Source organism: Halichoeres trimaculatus, unplaced genomic scaffold, assembly GCF_033239565.1.
Source record: "Halichoeres trimaculatus isolate MK-OKI-2021-1 unplaced genomic scaffold, fHalTri1.1 fHalTri1_scaffold_20, whole genome shotgun sequence".
Taxonomy (NCBI): domain Eukaryota; kingdom Metazoa; phylum Chordata; class Actinopteri; order Labriformes; family Labridae; genus Halichoeres; species Halichoeres trimaculatus.
This window is the reverse complement of record NW_027437198.1, coordinates 1,749,490-1,771,358: the sequence shown is the minus strand read 5'-3', so window position 1 is coordinate 1,771,358 and position 21,869 is coordinate 1,749,490. Positions and strand designations below refer to the sequence as shown.

The 21,869-nt window shown below is 39.9% G+C and overlaps 2 protein-coding genes across 4 annotated transcripts; one reads left to right on the top strand and one right to left on the bottom strand.

Moving 5' to 3' along the window:
• Nucleotides 1–146: 146 nt before the first annotated feature.
• prkar1aa (protein kinase, cAMP-dependent, regulatory, type I, alpha (tissue specific extinguisher 1) a) lies at nucleotides 147–13,859 on the bottom strand. 3 transcript variants are annotated; one of them, XM_074696402.1, is made up of 12 exons: nucleotides 13,777–13,859; nucleotides 12,983–13,073; nucleotides 11,027–11,207; nucleotides 9,847–10,014; nucleotides 9,495–9,586; nucleotides 9,356–9,417; nucleotides 9,225–9,271; nucleotides 8,218–8,376; nucleotides 8,053–8,113; nucleotides 7,821–7,942; nucleotides 7,621–7,702; nucleotides 147–2,911 (listed from the first exon to the last, which is right to left on the bottom strand). In XM_074696402.1, exons 3-12 carry the CDS (start codon nucleotides 11,198–11,200, stop codon nucleotides 2,739–2,741), a joined length of 1,140 nt encoding a protein of 379 aa, XP_074552503.1. In that variant the 5' UTR covers nucleotides 11,201–11,207; nucleotides 12,983–13,073; nucleotides 13,777–13,859; the 3' UTR covers nucleotides 147–2,738. The 3 variants fall into 3 exon arrangements, with proteins under 3 accessions (XP_074552503.1, XP_074552505.1, XP_074552504.1); XM_074696404.1 differs by lacking the exon at nucleotides 13,777–13,859 and adding an exon at nucleotides 12,407–12,449 and having other exon boundaries at nucleotides 12,983–13,057; XM_074696403.1 differs by lacking the exon at nucleotides 13,777–13,859 and adding an exon at nucleotides 12,407–12,452 and having other exon boundaries at nucleotides 12,983–13,053.
• On the top strand, nucleotides 12,460–21,691 carry LOC141809408 (actin-related protein 2/3 complex subunit 1A-A). The gene is made up of 11 exons (XM_074696405.1): nucleotides 12,460–12,530; nucleotides 13,982–14,105; nucleotides 14,781–14,925; nucleotides 15,507–15,611; nucleotides 15,973–16,195; nucleotides 17,016–17,123; nucleotides 17,242–17,448; nucleotides 17,722–17,797; nucleotides 18,413–18,603; nucleotides 19,564–19,654; nucleotides 21,530–21,691. The coding sequence occupies exons 3-11, from the start codon at nucleotides 14,862–14,864 to the stop codon at nucleotides 21,533–21,535; spliced, it is 1,071 nt and encodes a 356-aa protein (XP_074552506.1). The 5' UTR covers nucleotides 12,460–12,530; nucleotides 13,982–14,105; nucleotides 14,781–14,861; the 3' UTR covers nucleotides 21,536–21,691.
• Nucleotides 21,692–21,869: the final 178 nt, after the last annotated feature.

Below are 21,869 nucleotides of genomic sequence, written 5' to 3'. Positions count from 1 at the left end.
TGCCACTGTAACGAGCAAAATGTTGCTATTTTGATGTTGGCTCTTGTTTGATTGTTTGATGACTGATTGATTGACAAATTGTTTGATCAATTTGTTAAGCAGTTAAGGAACAGTAAATAATCACACGAGTAACAGACAAATAAGCAGAGTGTATTAATGCACAGATCTCTTTAATGCTTGGCCTTTGTAAGAAAAGAAAGTTGTCAAAGTTGGTGTAGGCATCTGTGTGAAAATACAGCTGATTACAAAAATACAGTATGCATGAAATCCTCTTTTTCTCCATATCTGGTAGTAACATACAACTGCAGCTGCTACTCTTTACAAACCACGTGATGACTTCAGCTACTTTGATTTTTAGACAAAATGAGTTCATTGTCCTCAAAATCATAATTCAAAAAGCTCAGATGATCTGAACACTGTGTGCCCTTTTGATGAGACTCATCTAATCTCCACAACACCTTAGGCAAGGTTAGAACATTTTGGATATGTCAGCATGACATCAATCAACTGGACATGAGACACACATTTTCAGTTTGATAATTCTGCTGATCACAAACTTTAAGACTACAGTCATAAACCCATCTGTGACAGGAATGTGTCTGAAACAAAATAAGAGCACAACATTTAAAGTGAGGTAAAGGAATAACAAGAAGCTTTTAAAAAATAAATGTACACATTACTTATCCCAGAAGAAGAGAGCTCAGCCATAAAAGACACTGGATCATAAATGACTGTCCTTGAAATCAGAAACAGGCAGTTAAATAAAAAGTAAAGAAACATCATGTCTTATTCTTGCATTGTTTCAAAACAATGATACTATACTAAAGCTGACTACAAATCCAAAACAGTTTTAAAAAGTTTTTCCAAACTAAGAGCAACTCATCAAAGAAAAACAAAATTTTATTTAAGTTTTCATCTCACATGTTTTCAAGATGTAAGGGAATATTTAGACCATCCAACTGACTCCAAGTATTTTCAACAGTACTGGTGATGACATACAAATGTAGGGATGCGTACCTTTCACATTTGAAACAATATGGTACCAATGCCCGATACCTGGCAATCGGTATTTCCAGTGCTTTGTGTGTGTTTATGTGGTAATAAATGTTAAATTGTTTGATGATAAACTCTCAAAGTTTTTCAATTTAGCATATTAATTCTGTACTATATAACCTTGCAATGCTGTGTTTATGTCCGGCATGGGAAATCCTATACTTTTACACTCCCTCACAGTCACAACGATGGGTTTCGGGACCTAAACATGGTACCATTTGATTTTAAGTGAACCTAAACTACAGACAGAATTTGGTCGGTACCTATAAAAGTACTAAATTCAGTACCCATCCCAATTCAAATGTGTATATTCATTAACCTGCCTGTGGTTGTTGCCCTCTACTAAGGCTGTTTTTTTTCTTTTTTTCCCATTAAAAGCCATTTTTATAAGCAGCATTTAAGAAATATCCACATCAAATTTTAAAGAAAATAAAGGGAATGAATAGTTTTCAAACTAAAAGTGTACTTTATGTATAGATTATACAAATCCTCAGTAAATATACAAAGCTAAAAGATCTACATTTTTGATTGTCAAATTACAGTTTTTAATTTCATTTCTGGACAAACAAAACATTATGGTTTTATGTTATTCTTGACTAACTTATGAGTTCCTGTTCTGTATATCAAACATAGCTCAATTTGAAATTCATCACTCAGAGGAAGAGATTATCTATGTGTGTCAGGAAGGGAAAAGTCTGAAAAAAGCCCTTCATATTGCTGGATGGTTTTCTTATTTTTATGACATGTGGTCTAATAAATGTGTAACATAACCCAGAGTCTAAACTTGAACACAACTACTTTATACTGCTAATAGCAACGGATAACGCCAATGTTTCGCAGCTGTTGAAGCACAAGGATTAGAACATCTGATGACTGGGAAAACCAAACTAAACTGCCATGTTTGACAAAAAAATGATCTGAGCAGGGCCAGAATACTGAAAATGCAGCAAAGCTGGACATAAACCATCAATAATGACCTGATAAAGTGACCTAAAAGGCCTCAGTCAGCATGATACTATCACCACACTGTGAATAGGAGAGCTGAATTTATCATTTCACTGTGTATCTTTTGAGGATACCTCACCTCCGTGTGTGAAACAAAAAGCACATGTGGAAGAGCGGATCCAATTACAAGTGGGTTTCTGTACACAAAGCTCCAAGACTCCAAGTGAGTGTGGACAAAAAGTGTGAATCGAACTTTAACTGTACAAGCCGATGTCAGGTGAAATTTTCCAGACAGTATTTTTGAAGAAAAACCTTGCCCACACTTTTTAGTCATTATGACTGCAACAGTTTCACTTTTATCCCCCCACTCCAAAAAAAATGAAATCCAATTTAAATACAGACTAAATAAGAAAAATTAACATTGTGATTATAAATTGGTCAAAAATAGACAGTGACCAGGTGTCATAGTCAATAAAAAGACCTGTTCGGTGTTGGAGTACACCTGACCTAAGGGTGACACCTTCTGACCTTAAAACGTTCCTATGCATGCATGCATCCATGCTATTGCATAACACACAACAAAGTGAAATAAATACAATAGAAAAAGAGCGGTAAAGATATACTGAGGGCAATTTCAAGGCAGAGTAACATACGTGAAACAGAAAAGTGGTATAAAAATAAAGCTTATTTGCGATGGTGGGACCCACTGTGGAGGAAGAGCAGTCTGAGCAAAGACAAGCTCAGACAGACAGAGAAACAAAGCTGTTGTACTGCTCAATGTTTCTCTTCAGAATGTCAGAGCAAGGACCCAGGACTCGCTCGAACCGGGGCCGGTCCAGTTTGACACACTTCAGGGGTCCGCAGGCAACAACTGTGGCAGCACGGGGCCGGTTCATCAGCAGGGCGATTTCACCTGAGAGACATGAGACAAACTATCACAGACAATAGTGACCAACAAAGAGACAAACAGGGTCTTTTTGATATTATTTTAAAAGGGAGTCTTTAATTATGTTTGTCAAAAGTATGCACTTAGAGTTATCAAATCTTATCCTGGGGTTGTAGTGCTAGATCAATATTTTGTATTTACTGTAATCACCATACATGCCAACCCTCCCAATTTTCCCGGGAGACTCCCGAATTTCAGTGCCCCTTCCGACAATCTCCCGGGCCCACAATTCTCACAAATTTCTCCCGATTTCCACCCGGACAACAATATTGCTACACCATCCTTCTCATTAATAACGGTTACACCTCAGCTCGAAGTCAAGCGCGGCAAACAGAACAGAAGAAGAAGCAGAAGAAGAAATGAGTAAGAAGTACTAGTGTAAATTCCAGCATGAGTGGAAAAGAAAATTCCTGTTTATCCGGGACAGCCTGAAGAAGATGGGATATGCTACGTGCACATTTTGTAGATCTGACTTTTTGATTAAACATGGTGGCCTAACGGATATCACAACACATCAATGTGCACATTTTGAAGTTTGAACAGTGAAAATCGGTTGAAGTTTGTAGAAGTTTTAGCGGTCCAAAAAAGCGGGCGGAAGAAGAAGAAGAAGAAGAAGAGGAACTAGAAAAGCAATTTCTGAAGAAATTGCGCTGTGAATGCAGAACGCTGAAGCAGCTTGCGCTGAGCTGCTAATGCAACAAAAGCTGAACCTGAATGACTGAAGATATGTCTGAAAATGGTTGAATAAGTCTTGAAAAGCCTGCGCTCAACTGCTAATGCAGAATGCTGAACATGAATGACTGAAGGTTTGTCTGAAAATGGCTGAATGAAGTCTTAAAATGCTTGCGCTGAACTGCTAAAGCAGAATTCTGAACAAGAATGACTAAAGTTATGTCTGAAATCATTTGAATTAAGTCTTGAAATGCTTTTGCTCAACAGCTAAAGCAGAATGCTAAACATGAATGACTGAAGTTATGTCTGAAAATGGCTAAATGAAGTGTTAAAAAGCTTGCGCTGAACTGCTAATGCTGATACTGAACATGACTGACTGAAGATATGTCTGAAAATGGAAGAAAGAAGTCATGAAAGGCTTGCACTGAAATGCTAAAGCAGAATACTGAACATGAATGACTGAAGTTATGTCTGAAAATATTTAAATTAAGTCTTGAAAAGCTTGTGCTCAACTGCTAATGCAGAATGCTGAACATGAATGACTGAATTTATGTCTGAAAATGGTTGAAATAATTCCTGAAAAGCTTGCACTCAACTGCTAATGCAGAGTGCTGAATAAGCCCCCCATTATCTCTTGGAGGAAAGGAAATTAATAGATGAATCAATGGAACGGATAAATGAATTTAAAGTTCAAATGGCTGCATCTTTTCAAAATTCAAAGCAATGAATTAAATTTTAAAGAATATTTATGGAAATAATGACCTGGCTGAGGAATATTGCAAGTCTTATCTCTTGAAATCCTGTGTGTCCTGTGAGTGAGTTTTTAATCATGTAAGCCTGTCAGCTGAGGCTCATCTGAAGCCAGATGTTGCCATGGTGATCATTGTTTACCAACTGCCATCAGAGAGCTGGTGGAGTCTGTTGATTCCCAACACATTTCCACTGAAATCAGGGTGTCAAACTGCCTGCAACTGTGACTAAACCAAAGGGCCGATAAGAAAAATGATCACACCGTAGGATTCCTGAGACCCTGAGGAAGCTGTCCACGTAAAATTAATGTCTGAAGATGCAGAAATACACCCATGACAGCGATAGATAGATGAGGGAAATTTGACTGATCCCTGAGAAAACCCCTCAGGAATTAACATTGGGGTACATGGGTGCCGGAGCTGACTTTGCCCTGACAGTTGGCCATTTTGTGAAAAAGTGCTCCATCCTTTTGCTTTAAAAACCACTTTGTAAGAAGCAGGACAAGACTACTTACATTTTGAGGGCTTATTTGTGTTGATAGCTCAAAAAATGTGGCCAAGAGAGCAGTTTACCCAGAAGTTTCTCAGGTCTTGTTTCCCCCTCTCCCTGCTCTGTCGTTTGAATCTCCCACTCTAAGCCGAAACATTCCGTCCAATACACACCAATGTTAAATGGCTTGAAGAGCTGAAAATCATCATGACCTTTGAAGGGTCATTGTGAAGTAACTATGAATGCTAGGAAACATTTGAAACCCACTGAATGAAGCCAAAAGATAGCTGAATATTTTGAAGTTTGAGTGGAGTTTGTAGCTGAATGTATGACTGAATGAGGAGGGTTTGAAGCAGGCTGAAAAAATGTCCTGAAGGGAGGAAATTTTGAAAATTCCGCATTCATCTCTATGGGACCGAAATCCCGTAAAACGTTGAATATCTCGGAAAGTATTTGTGAAACGTTTCTGAAGAGTCATAGCCCCCTTGTCCCCACTGAAACACACGTTTTGAAGTTTGAACAGTGAAAATCAGTTGAAGTTTGTAGAAGTTTTAGCGGTCCAAAAAAGCGGGCGGAAGAAGAAGAAGAAGAAGAAGAAGAAATCTTTTTGACACAGAAGAACATATGCTGTGAATGCATTACTGCATTCACAGCAATAAATTTTTTGTCACAGAAGAACATATGCTGTGAATGCATTACTGCATTCACAGCAACAATGGGTCTTCGTTGCTAGGCGCTGCCCAAGTAGCTGCGTGTTGCAGCAGCTCTCTCTTTTTTGTCCGTTTCTTGTCATTTTTTTCGTCTTTTTTCTGTCATCTTTGTATTTGGAGTGGATCATTACTTTGTATGGTTCATTGTTGGTTATGGACACCAAACTTTTTGTGGCTTCAGTTATATTTTTACTACTTTTCTCCTGTGTTAGTCTGGAGATCCTACATGTAACCATGGCTGCATTGTTTACATGTGAAATTAGCTGTTAGCAGCCTGTAGCATGTCAATGCTAACTAGTGTAAGGCTTGATGATTTTACTCGAGGTGAGGAGGAGGAGGTGAGGACGACATGCTGGTTCTCGGGTGTGAGCTGGGAGGTGACGACGTGGACCTGTCCTTCCATCCATTGTTGTTGGGAACGTGGGATCTATCTCCGGTGGGATGGACGAGCTAGCCGTGCTAGCCCAGCGGCAGAGGGGCTGCCGCTGGGCTAGCACGACAGAGTGGCATCATGCTGTTCACGGACGTGGCTGACGGAGCTGACATTGGACTCTGGCGCCACATTGGAGGAGCTTCACCTGCGGTGGGCAGACAGGATCCAGGAGACAGAGACTGAACAGACTGCTGGGGAGGCTCAGTCCTGGACCCTGTGGAGGTGGAGACTGGCTGGGCTGGAGAGTGGTGGACGGGCTGTCGTCATCTATTTTCTTGTGGACCTTTTTGCACTTTCTATACACTTTCTTACTTTTGTTTTCTTAAATTCTGCTGTGACTCCTGAATTTCCCCTTGGGGATAAATAAGGGATTTTCTATTCTATAAAATAGACACACAAAAGCAGAATTTAGCTAAATTACTGTCAGAGTGGTTGAGAGGCACAGGTGTGACAGACCATTCAGCTCAAATACAGGAGCACAGTTTTGGATTATCATACTGTGAGATGCACCCAGGATTTTTAGGTCTGAGGCATAATTTCACTGTAAGCATGGATTCTGCAGAGTTTCAGAAACGATTCTCAACACTGTCACTTCTACAAACACTGTCGTTAGCCAGTTTTCAATGAAGCACTGAGGTAAATCAATTTGGAATAGCTTTTCTTCCTCCCTGCATCACTCTGTTCTTTAATTTTAAATAAAGATTTGAAACCACATTTTAAATCTGCTTTTCATTTGTGACAAGACTTCCTGGATACTTTAATGTTCACTGTAGTCCACCTGTGCATCCTGGACCAGAAATGGTAAACGGAACAGTATCTATAGAGCTCTTTTCTAGTCTCTCTGAGAACTCTCTTTCACCCATCCACACCACATTCACACACTGATGGTAGGGACTGCTGTTGTAGGGAACCATTAGTTTTATAGCTAACACATTCACACCCATTCACACACAACTAACCAGGAGGGAGCACCTAGGGGTTTGAGTGTCTTGCCCAAGGAAGCATCAGCATGTGCATGCAAACACACATAGACTAGTATACTCCGTGTAGCAGACAAAGTCAGGAAAAGTGATCACTTATGCACGCAGCGGTCCGACTAAGGTCATAGGTGAATAGTAAAGTCACAGTGGGGAATCTTGCTAGAGCCAGCTGTTTTTTGTTGTGTTTGAGTGCACCCTATTTATCATCATCATCTACTTCCTCTTCCGGGTGTTTGCTCACAAAGAATGCTGGGGAGTACCAAGACCCCCCAAGTCCTGCTGAATCAACCACGGTCCAACAGCAATCACATTACCTCTGTGTATCAGTGGAGCTGTGCTAAGTCAGTTCTCAGTCTGACTAAGCTGGTACGTGCATTTTAATGGTCAAATCTTGGTCTGACTAAGTTCATAGTTTGATTTCTGAAGCTGCATGTAAACATACTGACTGGAAGCTGTGCTGAGGATAAAACCAACAAGTAACAACAAGCTTTCTAGAAATGTAGTGGAGTGTAAAGTCATACGTTTCCAAAAAAACAAAAACTCTTGTCAAGGTACTCCATCCCATTTTTCATGTATGTCTATTTCTATTTCTGCCTGGACCTCATCTTGATTTTTGTAAAAGTAAAGAACTGTAGGACTTACCAAAGTAATCAGATGGTCCAAGTCTGCCAACCTCCACAAACTCCTCACTGTCTGACCTCCTCTGCAGCACAGCTGCTGTCCCCTGGAGAGAGAACAAAACAACTCTTTCACCACACATCAATTCTGCAATCCAGAATTTGATTTCAGTGCTTATAAAACTAAAGTTCAGGTGACCAGTGTTTTAAAAAGTTTCTGCTAACCTCCAAGATGATGAAGAACTCATCACCAGGTTCTCCCTGCACAACAATTTCCTGGCCGTCTGCAAACTGCACCGTCTCCAAGGCGTCAGCCACTGTCAGACGCTCCCACTTCTCCAAAGACTCTGTTCAGGTTAAAACAATCATTACTCTCATTTAAAACACTTAGTGATGGGTAATTAAACATTGATATGACACAGCTAGTCATTAGCTTAAGATCAACCTCCACTCTCACCTAAAATGGAAACTTTGCTGAGGAACTCCTCGTACATTTTGCGTTTTCTCAAAGTGCTCCCCTATAGAAATCACATTTGTTGGATATAAAGTTGAATTTATACAAGTTAATCCAAAAAATTCAAACAGTGGGACCACCTTTAACATAACTACAGTTGTTACTCACCATCAGTATTCTTCTGTAGCTGTCTCTGTCTATGCCCCACAACTTGACGTTGGACTTTGCTTTAACTGTAGCTGCTCGAGGCGTCCCATAAATCAGAGCCAGCTCCCCAAAACTGCCTCCCTCACCGATGTTCGTCACCCAGTCATTGTTCACATAAACCTAAAGAGAGGAGAGAGCAAGACTCCATGATTGACTCAGGTTCCAGTGGATGAAGATAAAGCTGCACTACCTGCTCGGTCAGTGTTCTCACAAACAGGTGAAATAAGCAGCTGAAATCTTTCTCTGTGGGGTCAAATCATTCAGCTCCCTTTTAGATGTTTTCTGAATGAAAACTAAATAATTCTTAAAAGAAGATGAAAAGTCTGTTAATGCAGAGCTTTCATTATCAGAGGCAAACTTCAAGTAAAAAAGGAGTTGGCTATGATGAACATGTCACTGGGATTTGCATCTCATCATCTTTTATCAATACATTATTTTCATTTTAAGTAAGTAAACAAGAACATTTCTTTTTCCTATTGGCAGAATTTTAATCTTAACAACCAATCAGGAGCCATTTCTTTTCTTTTCTTTTAAAATCTTAAACGAGACAACTTTCTGGACTTGTCAGGGGTAAGTGGCCAATATCAAATCAAATAAGACCATTTTTATTTAAAAAATGAACGAATAAATAAGAAAAATAAATAAATCAGAGACTCGCTTAGATTTGGTATTGGCAGTGAGCCACAGCAGTTCAGTAAGGCATATGCCACATTATCAAAATGGCATTGTGTCCATTCCTTGTGAAATCAGATCATTTCATAACGTGACCACTTGTGGAAGGCAATACAACGCAGCTGAGCACTGAACAACACAGAGCTCTGATATACAAGTACAGCAAATGATCCTCTGGTCCTACATGTGATCCCTGGATGTTCCCCTCACTGAACCGCTGAAGCACAGTGAGGAGAAGAAAAAGAAGAAGATGACAAAAAAAATCTGAAGAGAAGCAGTTCTTCAGAAAACCTTACATCCATCTCTCCCTGGTCAATGACGTAGAAGTTGTCTCCCTCATCACCTGGGACAAAGGAAGAGAGATGTTTCTTGAAAGAATGAATAAAAAAACACAACATAATCACCAAGGAGGTGTCTATGGGCTCACCTTGCTGTATAACTGTTTCTCCAGCGATGTAGTTGATGGAAAACATGGCATCAAAAATGTCACTGGAGCAAAAAAATACCTTTGTCAGTAAAAGCGTGTTGAAAATGATTCTGAAACCTCTGTTACTTGCTGCCATTACCTCCTCTCATTGTCATCCAAGTGGGCAAACAGCACGTTTCTCTCCATGGCTTTAGCCAGGGCAGCCATGCTCGTGTAGTCTTTTGGGATGACCTAGAGAAAAAAAAAAGTTCTTATTTCAGTAAATATTAAGATAAGCATACACCAGAATTAATGCTGCTGGGATTTTTTAAGTTGAAATGTTAATTTATTTGTAGCACTGACTTTTCTCATGGAAACTCAATGAATGAGACTTCCCCATTGGTGTGCATCAAAGAGTGCCTTTTTTTTTCATTGATATCCAACACTGGGTAATAACATGTAGAGACTGAGTATGAAGCAGTGTGGATAAGATCACTTTTGTCATCACTGACCTTTCGAACATAGGAGGCAGCATCTTCCTCATTGTACACTTCAGCACTGATTGCTCCCCTTCGGCTCCGACCCCTCACCACAGGGTTCAAAGGTGGAGAAACTTCATCCTCGCGCGAGTCTGATCGTAACCTTGACTTCTGCTGCATAGCTATCTGCTGGGCCTCGTCCTGCAGGTCAGTACGTACACAAAACAACACCCTGAAGCATCTGTTAGAGTTTACCCATACTGAGACGTAACACACTGGATGCGTCTGCAGTGTGTCTCGTTCTGAATGATCCATTTTGGCGAATGGATCAAATAGGTTTCATTCAAATCAGTGTGTCAACTTACACTGGATTTTCTGTTCTGTTGCAGTGCATCTACGTGGCTGGTCTGCAATGTCGCAGGTAATACACAGCCATCCTATTTTTGACGGACATGGAGCTGTGACGCAGAAATTCATCATTCATCATTGGCTACAATGGTAAACAGACGTAATGAGCCAGAGCCAGGGGTTGACAGGTTCGAGGTTTTACAGCCCAACATGGATAAAGAGAGACTGATCGTTGGAGAGGGAAGAGCAGGAACTCCTGGGTCTGTGACTCCAGCTGTCTGTCAGTCATGCAGCTTGATGGACTGAACACTCAGCTGATATGAGTTGATGAACCCAGTCAAGACGCAGTGCAACGGAGTCGCACTACAGATATATCTGGTGTATTTCAGGCATTAAAACTAAATCATACACAAGGTTTCTGAAGGTGCAAGCAAGCATGCAATGTTTTTTTTCCTGAATTTACCCCTGGGGATAAATAAAGTATTATCTATTCTATTCTATTCTATTCTATTCTATTCTATTCTATTTTTATATATTCTAATATATTCTGTTCTATTTTTCAAGAACACTTGCCTATCACAAAGTTACTGACTGAATAGACACTTGTGGTTTTTGACTGATTGTTTTGCGTTCTCATGAGGAAACATTTTCAAATTGCCTCACACCTCAATTCCTGCTGTAGGTCCAGGGACTTGCAGTCTTCAGCAACAAATCCCTACACTTACAAGTCAAATTACTTCAGATGTCATGCCTCTTATGTTGACTCGCCAAGTGAACACAATTGATGCATTTAATCTGTGATGTATAAACTTTTCTTGAACCAGGAGCAAAGTGCCCAGGTCCACTCACCTCGGTCAGTCCTCACCTTTTCCAGTCTTTCAAAATAGTCCCTGAGGAAAGCCATGGGCCGGTCTGGCTGGGCTGTGCACAGCTGAATGATGCAGTCTTTGAGCAGCTGCTGGATGTTGTGTTTCTGGACATACTGTTCACACACTCGAAGACTGCGCTCCTCATCACTGCTACAACTGCTGGATGCCATCGTCTGCCTGTGTCATGGAAGGAGGAAAGACAGAAATAGAATGGCAGGAAAGAAAGCTGTCTTTTCTATACCTTACTAATTTTACCTTTGGACATGTAAGTTTTATCATTCACAGCTATAAATATCACAGCACATTAAAGAGGCTTACTCAGGTAGGGTCACTGCATGTGAATAGAGTGGACACCAAGCAGATACCACGCCTAAAGGATTGTATAAAGATGATGTTTCCTCAGTACCCCACAGCTATACTGCATAGTTTTTTTTGTCAAGTATTCTTTAAGTTTTTAAATTCAGAAACTCAAATAGTTTAATGACAATTTCCCAAGCTTAGGCCCAGCATGTGATACAGTATTAAACATGGGAAAAAATCATAACAAGCTGAAGAATCTTTGCTGTTCGGACTGAAGACAATTTCTTATATGTCTAAAGTCAAATCAATATGAATTTGGTCCTTCTATGAAATCTTTCTCTCTCTGATGTAAAGGCTTTCTGTCACTGCACATTTCAGCATCAAATTCCAAAACACAACTTTTACTGTTAGCTCTGGTGTCTAGGAGCAACCCCCTGTCATTCCAGCTCTCACAATCCATCACATTCATCAGCAGAGCACCCTGACTAACCCAATCTAGTCAGTACCGACACTTTCAAAGGACCCAAGCTCTGTACATTTCAAATTCAATTTCGTTGCACTTGTTGCAATGACAAATAAAGTTCTATTCTACATGCAAGCCCCAGGTGGTGACAACACTGACACTATCTATGCAACCCTTAGCTGCTCTTAACCCCTAAACCCAGCTAAATAAAATAAAGAAAAATAAAATAAGACAGTGAGAAAGAAGGCAGACCTAGAACAAGGGGTCAGGTTGGGATGTCATCCCATGACACAGTCTGGGGTCACTGAGCACAGTTCAATAAACGTTAACAAGTCAGAGTCTGGTGACAGCACATTAATGGCTCCGTGATCACTTTTCACTTATTACTTAAGACATCAAATGTGACTGTATTTTGTGTAATAACACATCACTAATATTATGCAACATGTGCCTATGTCGAAAGTAAAACACACAGAAAAAAAGGGTTTAAAGACGGCTTTAACTTGATTTCATTTTTAGTTATAGAGGTATGGGATTTTGAATCACAGACTCCAGATAACCCCCCCCCCCCCCCCCAAAAAAAAAAAAAAAAAAAAAAAAAAAAAAACCCTACCTGGCTTTGTCTGACGATTTCCCAAACAAGCACACCTAAACATCTGCTATGGTTGCATAACAAAAAGAAGAAAGGGAGAGAAGATGGGCGAGTTTTCAATACGTGACGTGGAAATGTTGGTTTGGTAAGCAACTTTAGCAAAGTCCGGTTTTTATGTTTCACTCAAACAAGAAAACTCTCTCAGAGTTTCAAACCATTGGATCCGTGCACTTCATCGAGTTGACTAAATATGGAAGCGAAGTTGAAAACTGTCTGTTAGGAGTGTTTGCTAACATTTACCCCTGTGTAATTTGAGCTCAAACAAAGTTTCTAATGTCTGAAACAAACAGTAAGTGTTTACTGACTGTATATTGAGTGTACGCATTTGCAGTTGAAATCTAAAGTTATCCTAACAGACCCTGAGGGATTTGTAATATTTTGTAGATGCTAACCAGCTTACTGTTAGCCTTTTGTTTTAGCATTACACTTCAAAAATTGCTAAACTTGCTAGATGCAGCGCATAACAAGCGTCGACAGACAGTGCTCTCCAAATGAGGGCAACTAAACACGGACATTAAAACTAAAAAACAACCTTACCGAATTTGATATGACTTGGAGTCGCTTGTTTACCTCCAGCTGCTGGATGTCTGCCACTTCCGCCTGGGTTCTTTCACAATAAAGCTCTTTCCTATAAAACAATGACGCATAACTGGGTATCTTTGACATTGTTCTCTCTCTCTTGTATGAGCTTGTATACGGAATAGGATTAGGGCCGCTGAATAATACTTCCAATATTTTATTACAATTTTTTTCTGAGAAAAAATGTCGGAAAGATGAAAGACAGAATTCTGACTTTTTTCCCTCATAATTTTGAGATTAAAGTCAGAATTCTGACTTTTTTCTCAGAAAAAAAATAAAAAAGCGAAAAAGGACGTTTTTTTTTTCTTTTTCAGTGCCCACCATCGTCCTCTGTGTTTGAATGCCTGCCAGCCATGATGAGTTTTAAGGCCCTCCTCCTACATCCATTTTATATTTAGAATGACCTCAAGTAGTGATTGAAATTAAATACTTTTTATATTTATACCTTCAACAATTTAATGTTCAAATATGATACATTATGGCACAGCTTTGAAACAAATCTCCTAAAAAGGTTATTCAGCATTCTGCAGTTCTTTTGCTTCTATTCTGAGTTCATTATCTTTTCTATTGGCCTATTAGTTGTGCAGCAGCATTTCAAACAAATGATGATCTTCTGGAGGATTGCATTGATCATTTAAAAGCATGATTTTAAGATATTTTATACAGGGTTACATCAATTTATCAACAACAACAAATGAACAGAAAAAAAAAACAAACAGAAAAAGATTTCCCTTCCCAGTGTCCTGCCTCACCTGGCCCGGCTGAGCAGATGACCTGGACCATTCAAATTTCCCAGGTGTCTCACTACCTGTTTATTCATTAAAGTGTGCAGGGATGGTCGATGGTCTCCTGCGGAAGAAAACAAAGTGGCATGGCTTATCACAACCAACTTGCTCAAGAGGAGATGCTTGCTTAACAGCTCTTTGCAGCCACACCCACCTCTCTCCTTCATTTCAGTAATACCACAGTTACTTCCTGTACTGCTCCATTCGTGTCGACTGCCCAGAGTCCACGGATCCAGCCCTGCACTTCACATTAACGCCTCAAACTAAGTTCAACTGACCACAGATATTCAGGAAAGGTAAGAGTTGACCCTGACAATGATTGTTTCTGCCTGCATGCTTCATTTCAATCACTGCTAAACTGGTTTATGCTTTCTATGTGGCAAAAAGTAAATTGTCATTCCATTGCAGAAATCTTTTGTATGTTGCCAAGCAATCTGTTTTTTCTTGGTTTTTCCTGCTCAAAAACCAATGAACAACAGAAACTCAAAGTCACACTTGGAGTGTATCTCTAGATACCAGAGGTACAACATTGTTTGGTTCAAAACCTTCCTAAAAGTTGGGAATAAAATTACTTTGGTTCCTTACAATGTGGTGACAAAGGAGTACTTATAAGAGTTAGCCAGCTCTCAGTGTCAGAGAATAAAGCTAAGGAAATCGGGTTAGCTCAAGAGAGAGATGCAAAAGCTGATTGATTTAACAGTAAAAGCATGTTTGTGCAGTGGTGCTGCACCTGATAAGGAATGCTCTTATCGGGAGTTTATTACTCTTGCAACAAAGTATGAGTCAAAGGCAGATGAAGCCACAATCACCTCGTTCTTTAGAGATCTCAAGTGTTCATGACTATGTAAAAAAATCTGATTCAAGGCACTGTGCAAGATTCTTTAATTAGACAAAAGTGTTGAGAATTCATTGTTTCCATAATCTTTGGGTCAAATGGACTTTTTGTTTTTAAAATCTGTCTCTCCACACAGCATATCCCTGTCCTCACACGGAGACCTGCACATCTGCACACACACCCACATTCCAGCAATCCTGTCAGCCTCTGTTCAGGCATGTCGCAGCACAGTTTTGGCCTGGAGCCTCTCTCTTGCCACGCCTGGAACAAAGATAGGACCCGTAGGTGAACCAGAAAACATAGCTTGCTAAATTTCTTTCAAGACAGATGGAGACATGTGCATGAATATGTGCAGGAATATTCCTGTGTTCTTTCTCTGTAGCCCGCAGGTCGATACAGGCTGGGAAACTGTATGCAGAATACAGGTGCATTATTTCTCTCCAATGCATTAGAGCTGCATTACAGACAACAGAAAATTTGATTATCAATACAGGAAATTGTCTCAGAGTGCATTGCTTCAGAGCTGGACCACAGGTCCAGCAGCTGTACTTATGTTCAGCGGCTTATGTACTTGACACTACACTTATTGTTGAACACTTACAATACATGCCACTGACTCTGCTTATACACTTCTCCAAATCAGTACACTGTAGACATACGGCGGCTGAAAGAGTCTCAATGAGCCATCAGCCATGCTAGCAGCTCAGTCAGGCCATGAGATGGACTGGAGGGCTTTTTTCTTTTTAAACTGAAATAGTAACAAAACATAAACGTTTGATTGTATTTAGACCAATCCAAATGATTATAAGAATAAAGAATGTCATTGTATGTATGTCACTTTTGAGCCTGTGCTCCTCCACAGAGATTGCAGTGAGTCCAAACAACAATGTGGCGATAATCTATGAGAAGAAAGGCAAAGAGTGGGTTAAAATCCACGAGCTGACAGAGCACAGTGGACGAATCACAGGTACAAGAACTTTTGGTTGCTATAAGTGAGTCATTTGTGGTAGGATGCGTCCTGCTATGACGTCTGCCCGTTATCGGTACGCCTTATTTCTGTGGCATGGTATGGACACCACCACCAAGTGGAAGCCAAAGTGTGAAGATCCCACAGTTTGCTTCAAAATTGAAATGTACACAACACTTTGAAACATCTTCATGTTTATTACATCTTAATCTTAAATAATTGAACAGGTGTTTTTGACAGCACCGTTTAAACCCATAATTCCTATTTTGCCTCTTGTTGCTTTCAATAAAGTAGTGACATCTCATGGGAGAAATGCACACCTCAACAGAAAGCCTTACATCCTCCTCAATGACTTCAACAGGTATTGATTGGGCCCCAGAGTCCAACCGCATCGTAACATGTGCCTCTGACCGTAACGCCTATGTGTGGACTCTAAAGGATGACGTGTGGAAGCCCACCCTGGTCTTGGTGCGAATCAACCGTGCAGCCAGCTGCGTGAAGTGGTCACCATTGGAGAACAAGTTTGCTTTGGGCAGCGGAGCTCGAATCATCTCTGTCTGCTACTTTGAGAAGGAGAATGACTGGTGAGAAACTCAAAATCTGATCAAAAGAAGAAGAATACAGTGATAAAACAACAAAACGCTAATAGATTTAAAGATACTTTCAGTAATTTTATACTGTGAAAACAAAATACTAATTTCATGGTTAACTACTCTAAATCCCTTAATATTTTTTCTGTTTTTCAAGAATGGTATACAAAACTGTGAAATTACAGAAATTATCTATAAAATAACATCCTGGATGTTTTTTTAAGTATTATGCCAATAATGACATACTATGATCATTTCTCAACGTAAACAAGTCCCGTTTCATCTTTTCTGCTCTCTTAAATCACAGTCAAATTAATGTAAAATGACAATAACTATCTGTACCTATATTTGTAGCTAATTTTACAAGGGTTTATGTCCATACTGATAATCTAAAGATTTTTTTAACTGGATTTTGCAGGTAAATCTTAGCATATGCAGCTGCTCCCTGTTCACTTATGATTGCAATAATGGTTATGCTTCACTATAATAATAATAATAATAAAGCAGTAAAGGCTGATAGGCTCATAGAGGAGTTTTTTATTCCTAAAACACTGGTGTGAGAAATAGGGACCTTTTTAACTGTAAATCCATTAAAGCTATTAGTGGTGGTGAAGAGGAACTACAAGAAAAATGCAACACCTCATTCTTTAACACAAAGGCCAGGGTTTTATATTATATTGTATGGATGGTAATACTATAAATGAGTCAGGAGAACCAAGTGCGATCCCCAGATTATTACCTGACATTCAGATTACTATCATATCGCTACAAAACTCAAATGCACTATTTGTTTTTTCCTCCATGCTCGTTACAGGTGGCTGAGTAAGCACATAAAGAAGTCTGTACGCTCTACAGTTCTGAGCTTGGACTGGCATCCCAACAACATCTTGCTAGCAGCAGGGTCTGCAGACTTTAACTGCAGGTAGGAAAATCCCAGTGAAAAAGGAGGACGCTTCTCTGTTTCACTGCCAAAGCAGGTCTATGACAAGCAATCCAATGTTGTAACGTTCACACACTCATCAGACCTTCATGGTTCTTAGGGTTTTCTCAGCCTATATTAAGGACATTGAGGACAAGCCTGGACCTACAGCCTGGGGGGCCAAAATGCCTTTTGGAGAGGTACTGCTCGAGCATAAGGACACTGGAGGCTGGGTCCACGGTGTCTCCTTCTCCCCCAGTGGAGACCAGCTGGCCTTTGTTGCTCACAACAGCAGCATCGCTGTGGCAGATGCCACCCAGGGAAAGGAGTGAGTACTGCTGTCAGACTAACTCAGGAAATTCAAAATTTATTTTCAGGTTAAATGGAAATGAAGTATCCCCTTAAAGCTGGGGGGAACATATTTGGGTAAAAATGTTTTCCATCCTGACAACAATCTCTGAGTAAATGGTTGGACAGGATAAGAAAGGGATGGTATCTGAGATTATTACAACTTTTGAGGGTTTATACTGTTTTACATTTGGTCCAGCTCTTACTTTGACAACATTATTTAACAACAACTTTCTACCCTCTGTCCACCCAGAGTAACCCAGCTGACCACTGACTACCTCCCTCTACTGAGTGTGCTCTATGTCAGCCCCTCTGAGATTGTTGCAGCGGTAACTATCCCCCGGTCTGTGGGTGTGTTGGTGGGAGTGAGTGTGTATAAATAAGTGCCCAGCAACCTCAAGCATAAGCTCTTAAGATGAAAATACTAATTCCTTAAATTCAAGTCAAATACTTTATTTAGAGCTTTATTAAAGCATCCCTTGCACTAACTCAAGTGTTTTATTTTTCTTTCTACTGCCTTCTAGTGGGGAAAAATGATTGCTGTGGCAAGTAAAAGAAGTAAAACCTCCACAAAGTTTTTGATTATGTATTTGCCTTTTGCTAACCTTATCCCCATTTTTCTCTCGAATGAAAATTTCATCTGTAGCTTCTGTAAATGTTAAATAGTTTCAGTCAGGTATAATAGTGAAATTTTCACAGAGAAGTCATTAAAAAGAGCATTAACCATTAGGTTTTAACATTTTGTGTTTTTTACAGGTCATATGTCCATTTTGCTTAGTTTCCTTATTTTCACAAGTGTTAAACTTTGTAGCCCTCATCTACACGAAACTGAAGATTTTCTTTCTGCCAAACATTGTTTTAAATTATTTTGGGGAAAAAAAGATCAATTTATACAAACTTTGTACAGCTATGTAACGCTTTGCTCCTCATTCTCTTTCCATCAGGGCCACGACTGTTGCCCTTATCAGTTCACCTATAAGGGTCCAGGTTCCCTGGAGTTTGTGAAAAAGCTGGACATTCCGAAGCAGACCTCAAAGGCCAGCATGTCAGCCATGCAACACTTCCGCAACCTGGACAAGAAGGCCACTGAGGAGGACAGCAGTGAGCTGGACACCATTCACCAGAACAGCATCACGTAAGGACAGTTTGTCTGCCAAAGACATTAAAATTAAATGCTTCCTCTAAGAGGCCAAATCAAAGATGATGTCAGGTAGAACTTAAAGAAATTGTTGATGAAACTGCATGGTGAAGCCCCTGATTTGCTCTTTGTGTGCCATTCTCTCCTCCCAAGCCTCAGTAATATTCTGCTGTCATGGTGAAAAGTTTGGGCATAGACTCAAGTTTGACTTCTGCGTCAGATTTAGGTTGGTATTTTCTGTCACCAAATTGTGGTTCAGTGTTATTGAACCTAACACTTTAAAAGCAAAAATTATCTGAGAAGAAGAGCAACATGACTTTTTAGCATTCCCAGAATTTGATCTGATTACTTAAAGATAATTTCAATGGTCTTTAAATGTGCAACGTAGCTTAGACCTAGCTGTTTCCGTAAGAAAAGAAGGAAGGCAGTGGATGTTCTAACATGGTTTCAGTGCACAACTTCTTGTCCCACTTGATTTTTTCTGTTCAAATCGATGCATTTCCACTCCAGCAAAGCATATCTGATGCTATGACCAAGCAGAGCCTAAAAGGCCTAAAGGCCTAAGCCTAAAGGATCTGAACTGAAAATGAACAAATGGTTGCTTGCCATTACAGCTACAAGTAAAACAGATTGACTGGATTTATGAAGGACATGTGGCTTTACTTCAAGTCACCTGTAGGTTTCAGGAAGAAAACACCTTTCTAGTGTTGTTCATTCTAAAGACACAGATCAGCATTTCACCAGGTGTTTTACTTAAGTTTACTAAGTGAGGTAGACTGCCTGTATAGAAACACACTGCCTTACCCCCTCTAGTGGACATATCTGAACCATTTGTTTTTATTGTGTTACCTGGGACATGGCCGTTGTCACTCTGATGATATAATCATATGGACAATATGAAACATGTTGGTATTTCATTTAATAAGCAGTTCATGCATGTGTTGTTCTCCCCTGTAGGCAGCTGTGTGTTGTAGCTGGTGAGAAAACTAAAGTGGAGAAATACAGCAGTGTGGCCCTGGATGGAACCATGGTGATCTGGGATTTTAAGGTACATGGACTACACTCTGTCTTCAATGTCTTCCAAAGCAAGCTGTTATTAAACTACGTAATTAAAATGATCATCGCTTAAAGGCGCTGTGAGGACTATTTGAAATCTGTCATGGTTTTCCAGAATACAGACTCTTTCCCATGAGCACCATCACCAACTGTTATAAGGATATTATTAATTTTTAGCCTTTAGCCTTTGGCCTGTGCTCTATCACTCAACCATTTAGCTTTTTTTCTGCCCTTCTGTTCTTCTGCCAGTCCAGCTCCAGGTCTGGCCATCTTTACTAATAACAAGAAAAAGCAAAAGCAGTTTTCAGTTTACCAAATCATTCAGTAAAGTAATTCATTCAAAAGTTTTGTTCAAAACTGTTCAGTACTTCTCTGCAGCTCTGCCCGTGAATCAAAATTTAATAAGCTGAAAAGACTCAGGGGGGAACTTCCAGTGAGGAAAGGTTCAGTGAGGAAACACTCATTTAGGGAATGTCCAGTGAGGGAATGCACAGTGAGGCAACATCCAGTGAGGAACCATCTAGTGAGGGGACTCTCCGTTTGGGAATGTTCAGTGAGTGAGCATTCAGCAAGGGAAGGCTTGGTGAGGGAACATCCAGTGAGGAACTGTTCAGTAAGGGAACACTCAGTGAGGCAACACTTTGTGAGGGAATGTCCAGAGAGGGAACATTTAGTGAGTGATTTGTGTCTACTGTTGTTCAGACCCTGGACTGACTGACTGAACTGTGAGTCAGTCACACACACACACACACACACACACACACACACACACACACACACACACACACACACACACACACACACACACACACACACACACACACACGCACGCAAACTGTACTGACTGAACCATGACAGAACTGAGATTATTCTTTGTGGATGTTAAAACAGTCAGACACTTTTACGTTAAATCAAATATTTGCTACTTTTGAAGACATGACAGGGAGATGCAGGGGCAAACTTGGGAGACACAGGCCTCCTCCGTTCATCCTGTTAGTTCAGCCAGTACGTATCAAGGACATGAAAGACGGAGAGAGGGAGGGTATGCTAGGACAACTCCAAGGTCTTGGGAGAGACACGCGATGGGAGAGAGGAGAGTGTAATGGAAGTTGAGAAATGAATGACTCTTCTCAGTTCATGATTCACTCCAGTTCGTCAGTGTCATCACATGGACTTTGGGTCTACTTGCTGTTAATGGATTTATTCATATATCTAATTATCATTTCCTGGTTCTCTACCATTTTAACTCATTTTAAATTGTGGGTTATGATCAGACTGTGAGACTATTCCAATCTGACTTATCACATCCTCACAGAGCCTTTAACTGTATTTTGATTCATCATCTCAGATGTTGACCTGTTATGGATGTGAATGGATGTTGACACTGTTTGCCATTCTTTGGGTTTGTATGGTAATGTATCTTTCTACAGGGTCAAATTACGTGACACTTCACAAAAAAAAAAAAAAAAAAAAACATCAAAAGCAACAACAACAACAACAACAACAACAACAACCAGTATGTGTAAAGTATACACAACCAAACCAAATCAGATAACAGGATTAAATCAAATCAAATCAACTTGAATTTGTAGAGCCCTTTACAACACACATGGTAACCAAAGTGCATTTCCATTAAAATCAACAACAGGACGCAACAACTCAAATTCTACAGAACAATACAATACAATACAATTAAAATGGCAGGAATATCTCACCACATTACTGTAGGTCAAAAGCCAGTCTGAGTAAATAGGTTAGAGGAACTAAAACCATTAAAGTCATTCAAACATTTCAGGATATCTTTCAAATATGGTGTTAGTACAGCCTTCAAGGATCAGTTCTGACTTTATGTTCTTTTGTTTTTCAGCATTAGGAGACCACAATCCAGCAGTCCATGTGGTGTCACCCACAGGTCAAAGAACACTCAAACCACTCCTCTGTGGAAAACACTGCCACTGAACCTTTGAGCAAATGTGTGTTTTGAGTAACTGATAATAAAATCTGCAAATGTGCTTTAAATAAAATTGCTTCCAAGAATGTTTCTGTGGTCACTTCACTTTTTTTTCCACCACTCAACACGTGTCAAACTATTTTGGGGAGAAACAGTCAATCCTGTTCTTATAGCCCCCATATACATGAAAAGGCTGCATCAAGCATCTACATTAAAGATGCTGTGAGGAGTTTTAAAGTGATCTTGAAAAAGTCTC

Bases quoted from the DNA above. Each gene is read 5' to 3' on its own strand.
- prkar1aa (XM_074696402.1), bottom strand. From the start codon at position 11,200: ATGGCATCCAGCAGTTGTAGCAGTGATGAGGAGCGCAGTCTTCGAGTG. The intron at 8,377-9,224 runs GTAAGGTTTTCT...TCCTCTCTTTAG, and splicing joins TTGACCAGGGAGAGATGGAT to GTTTATGTGAACAATGACTG. The intron at 7,703-7,820 runs GTTAGCAGAAAC...TTCTCTCTCCAG, and splicing joins AGTTCTTCATCATCTTGGAG to GGGACAGCAGCTGTGCTGCA.
- LOC141809408 (XM_074696405.1), top strand. From the start codon at position 14,862: ATGTCGCAGCACAGTTTTGGCCTGGAGCCTCTCTCTTGCCACGCCTGG. The intron at 14,926-15,506 runs GTAGGTGAACCA...GCTCCTCCACAG, and splicing joins CTGGAACAAAGATAGGACCC to AGATTGCAGTGAGTCCAAAC. The intron at 17,798-18,412 runs GTAACTATCCCC...TCTTTCCATCAG, and splicing joins CCTCTGAGATTGTTGCAGCG to GGCCACGACTGTTGCCCTTA.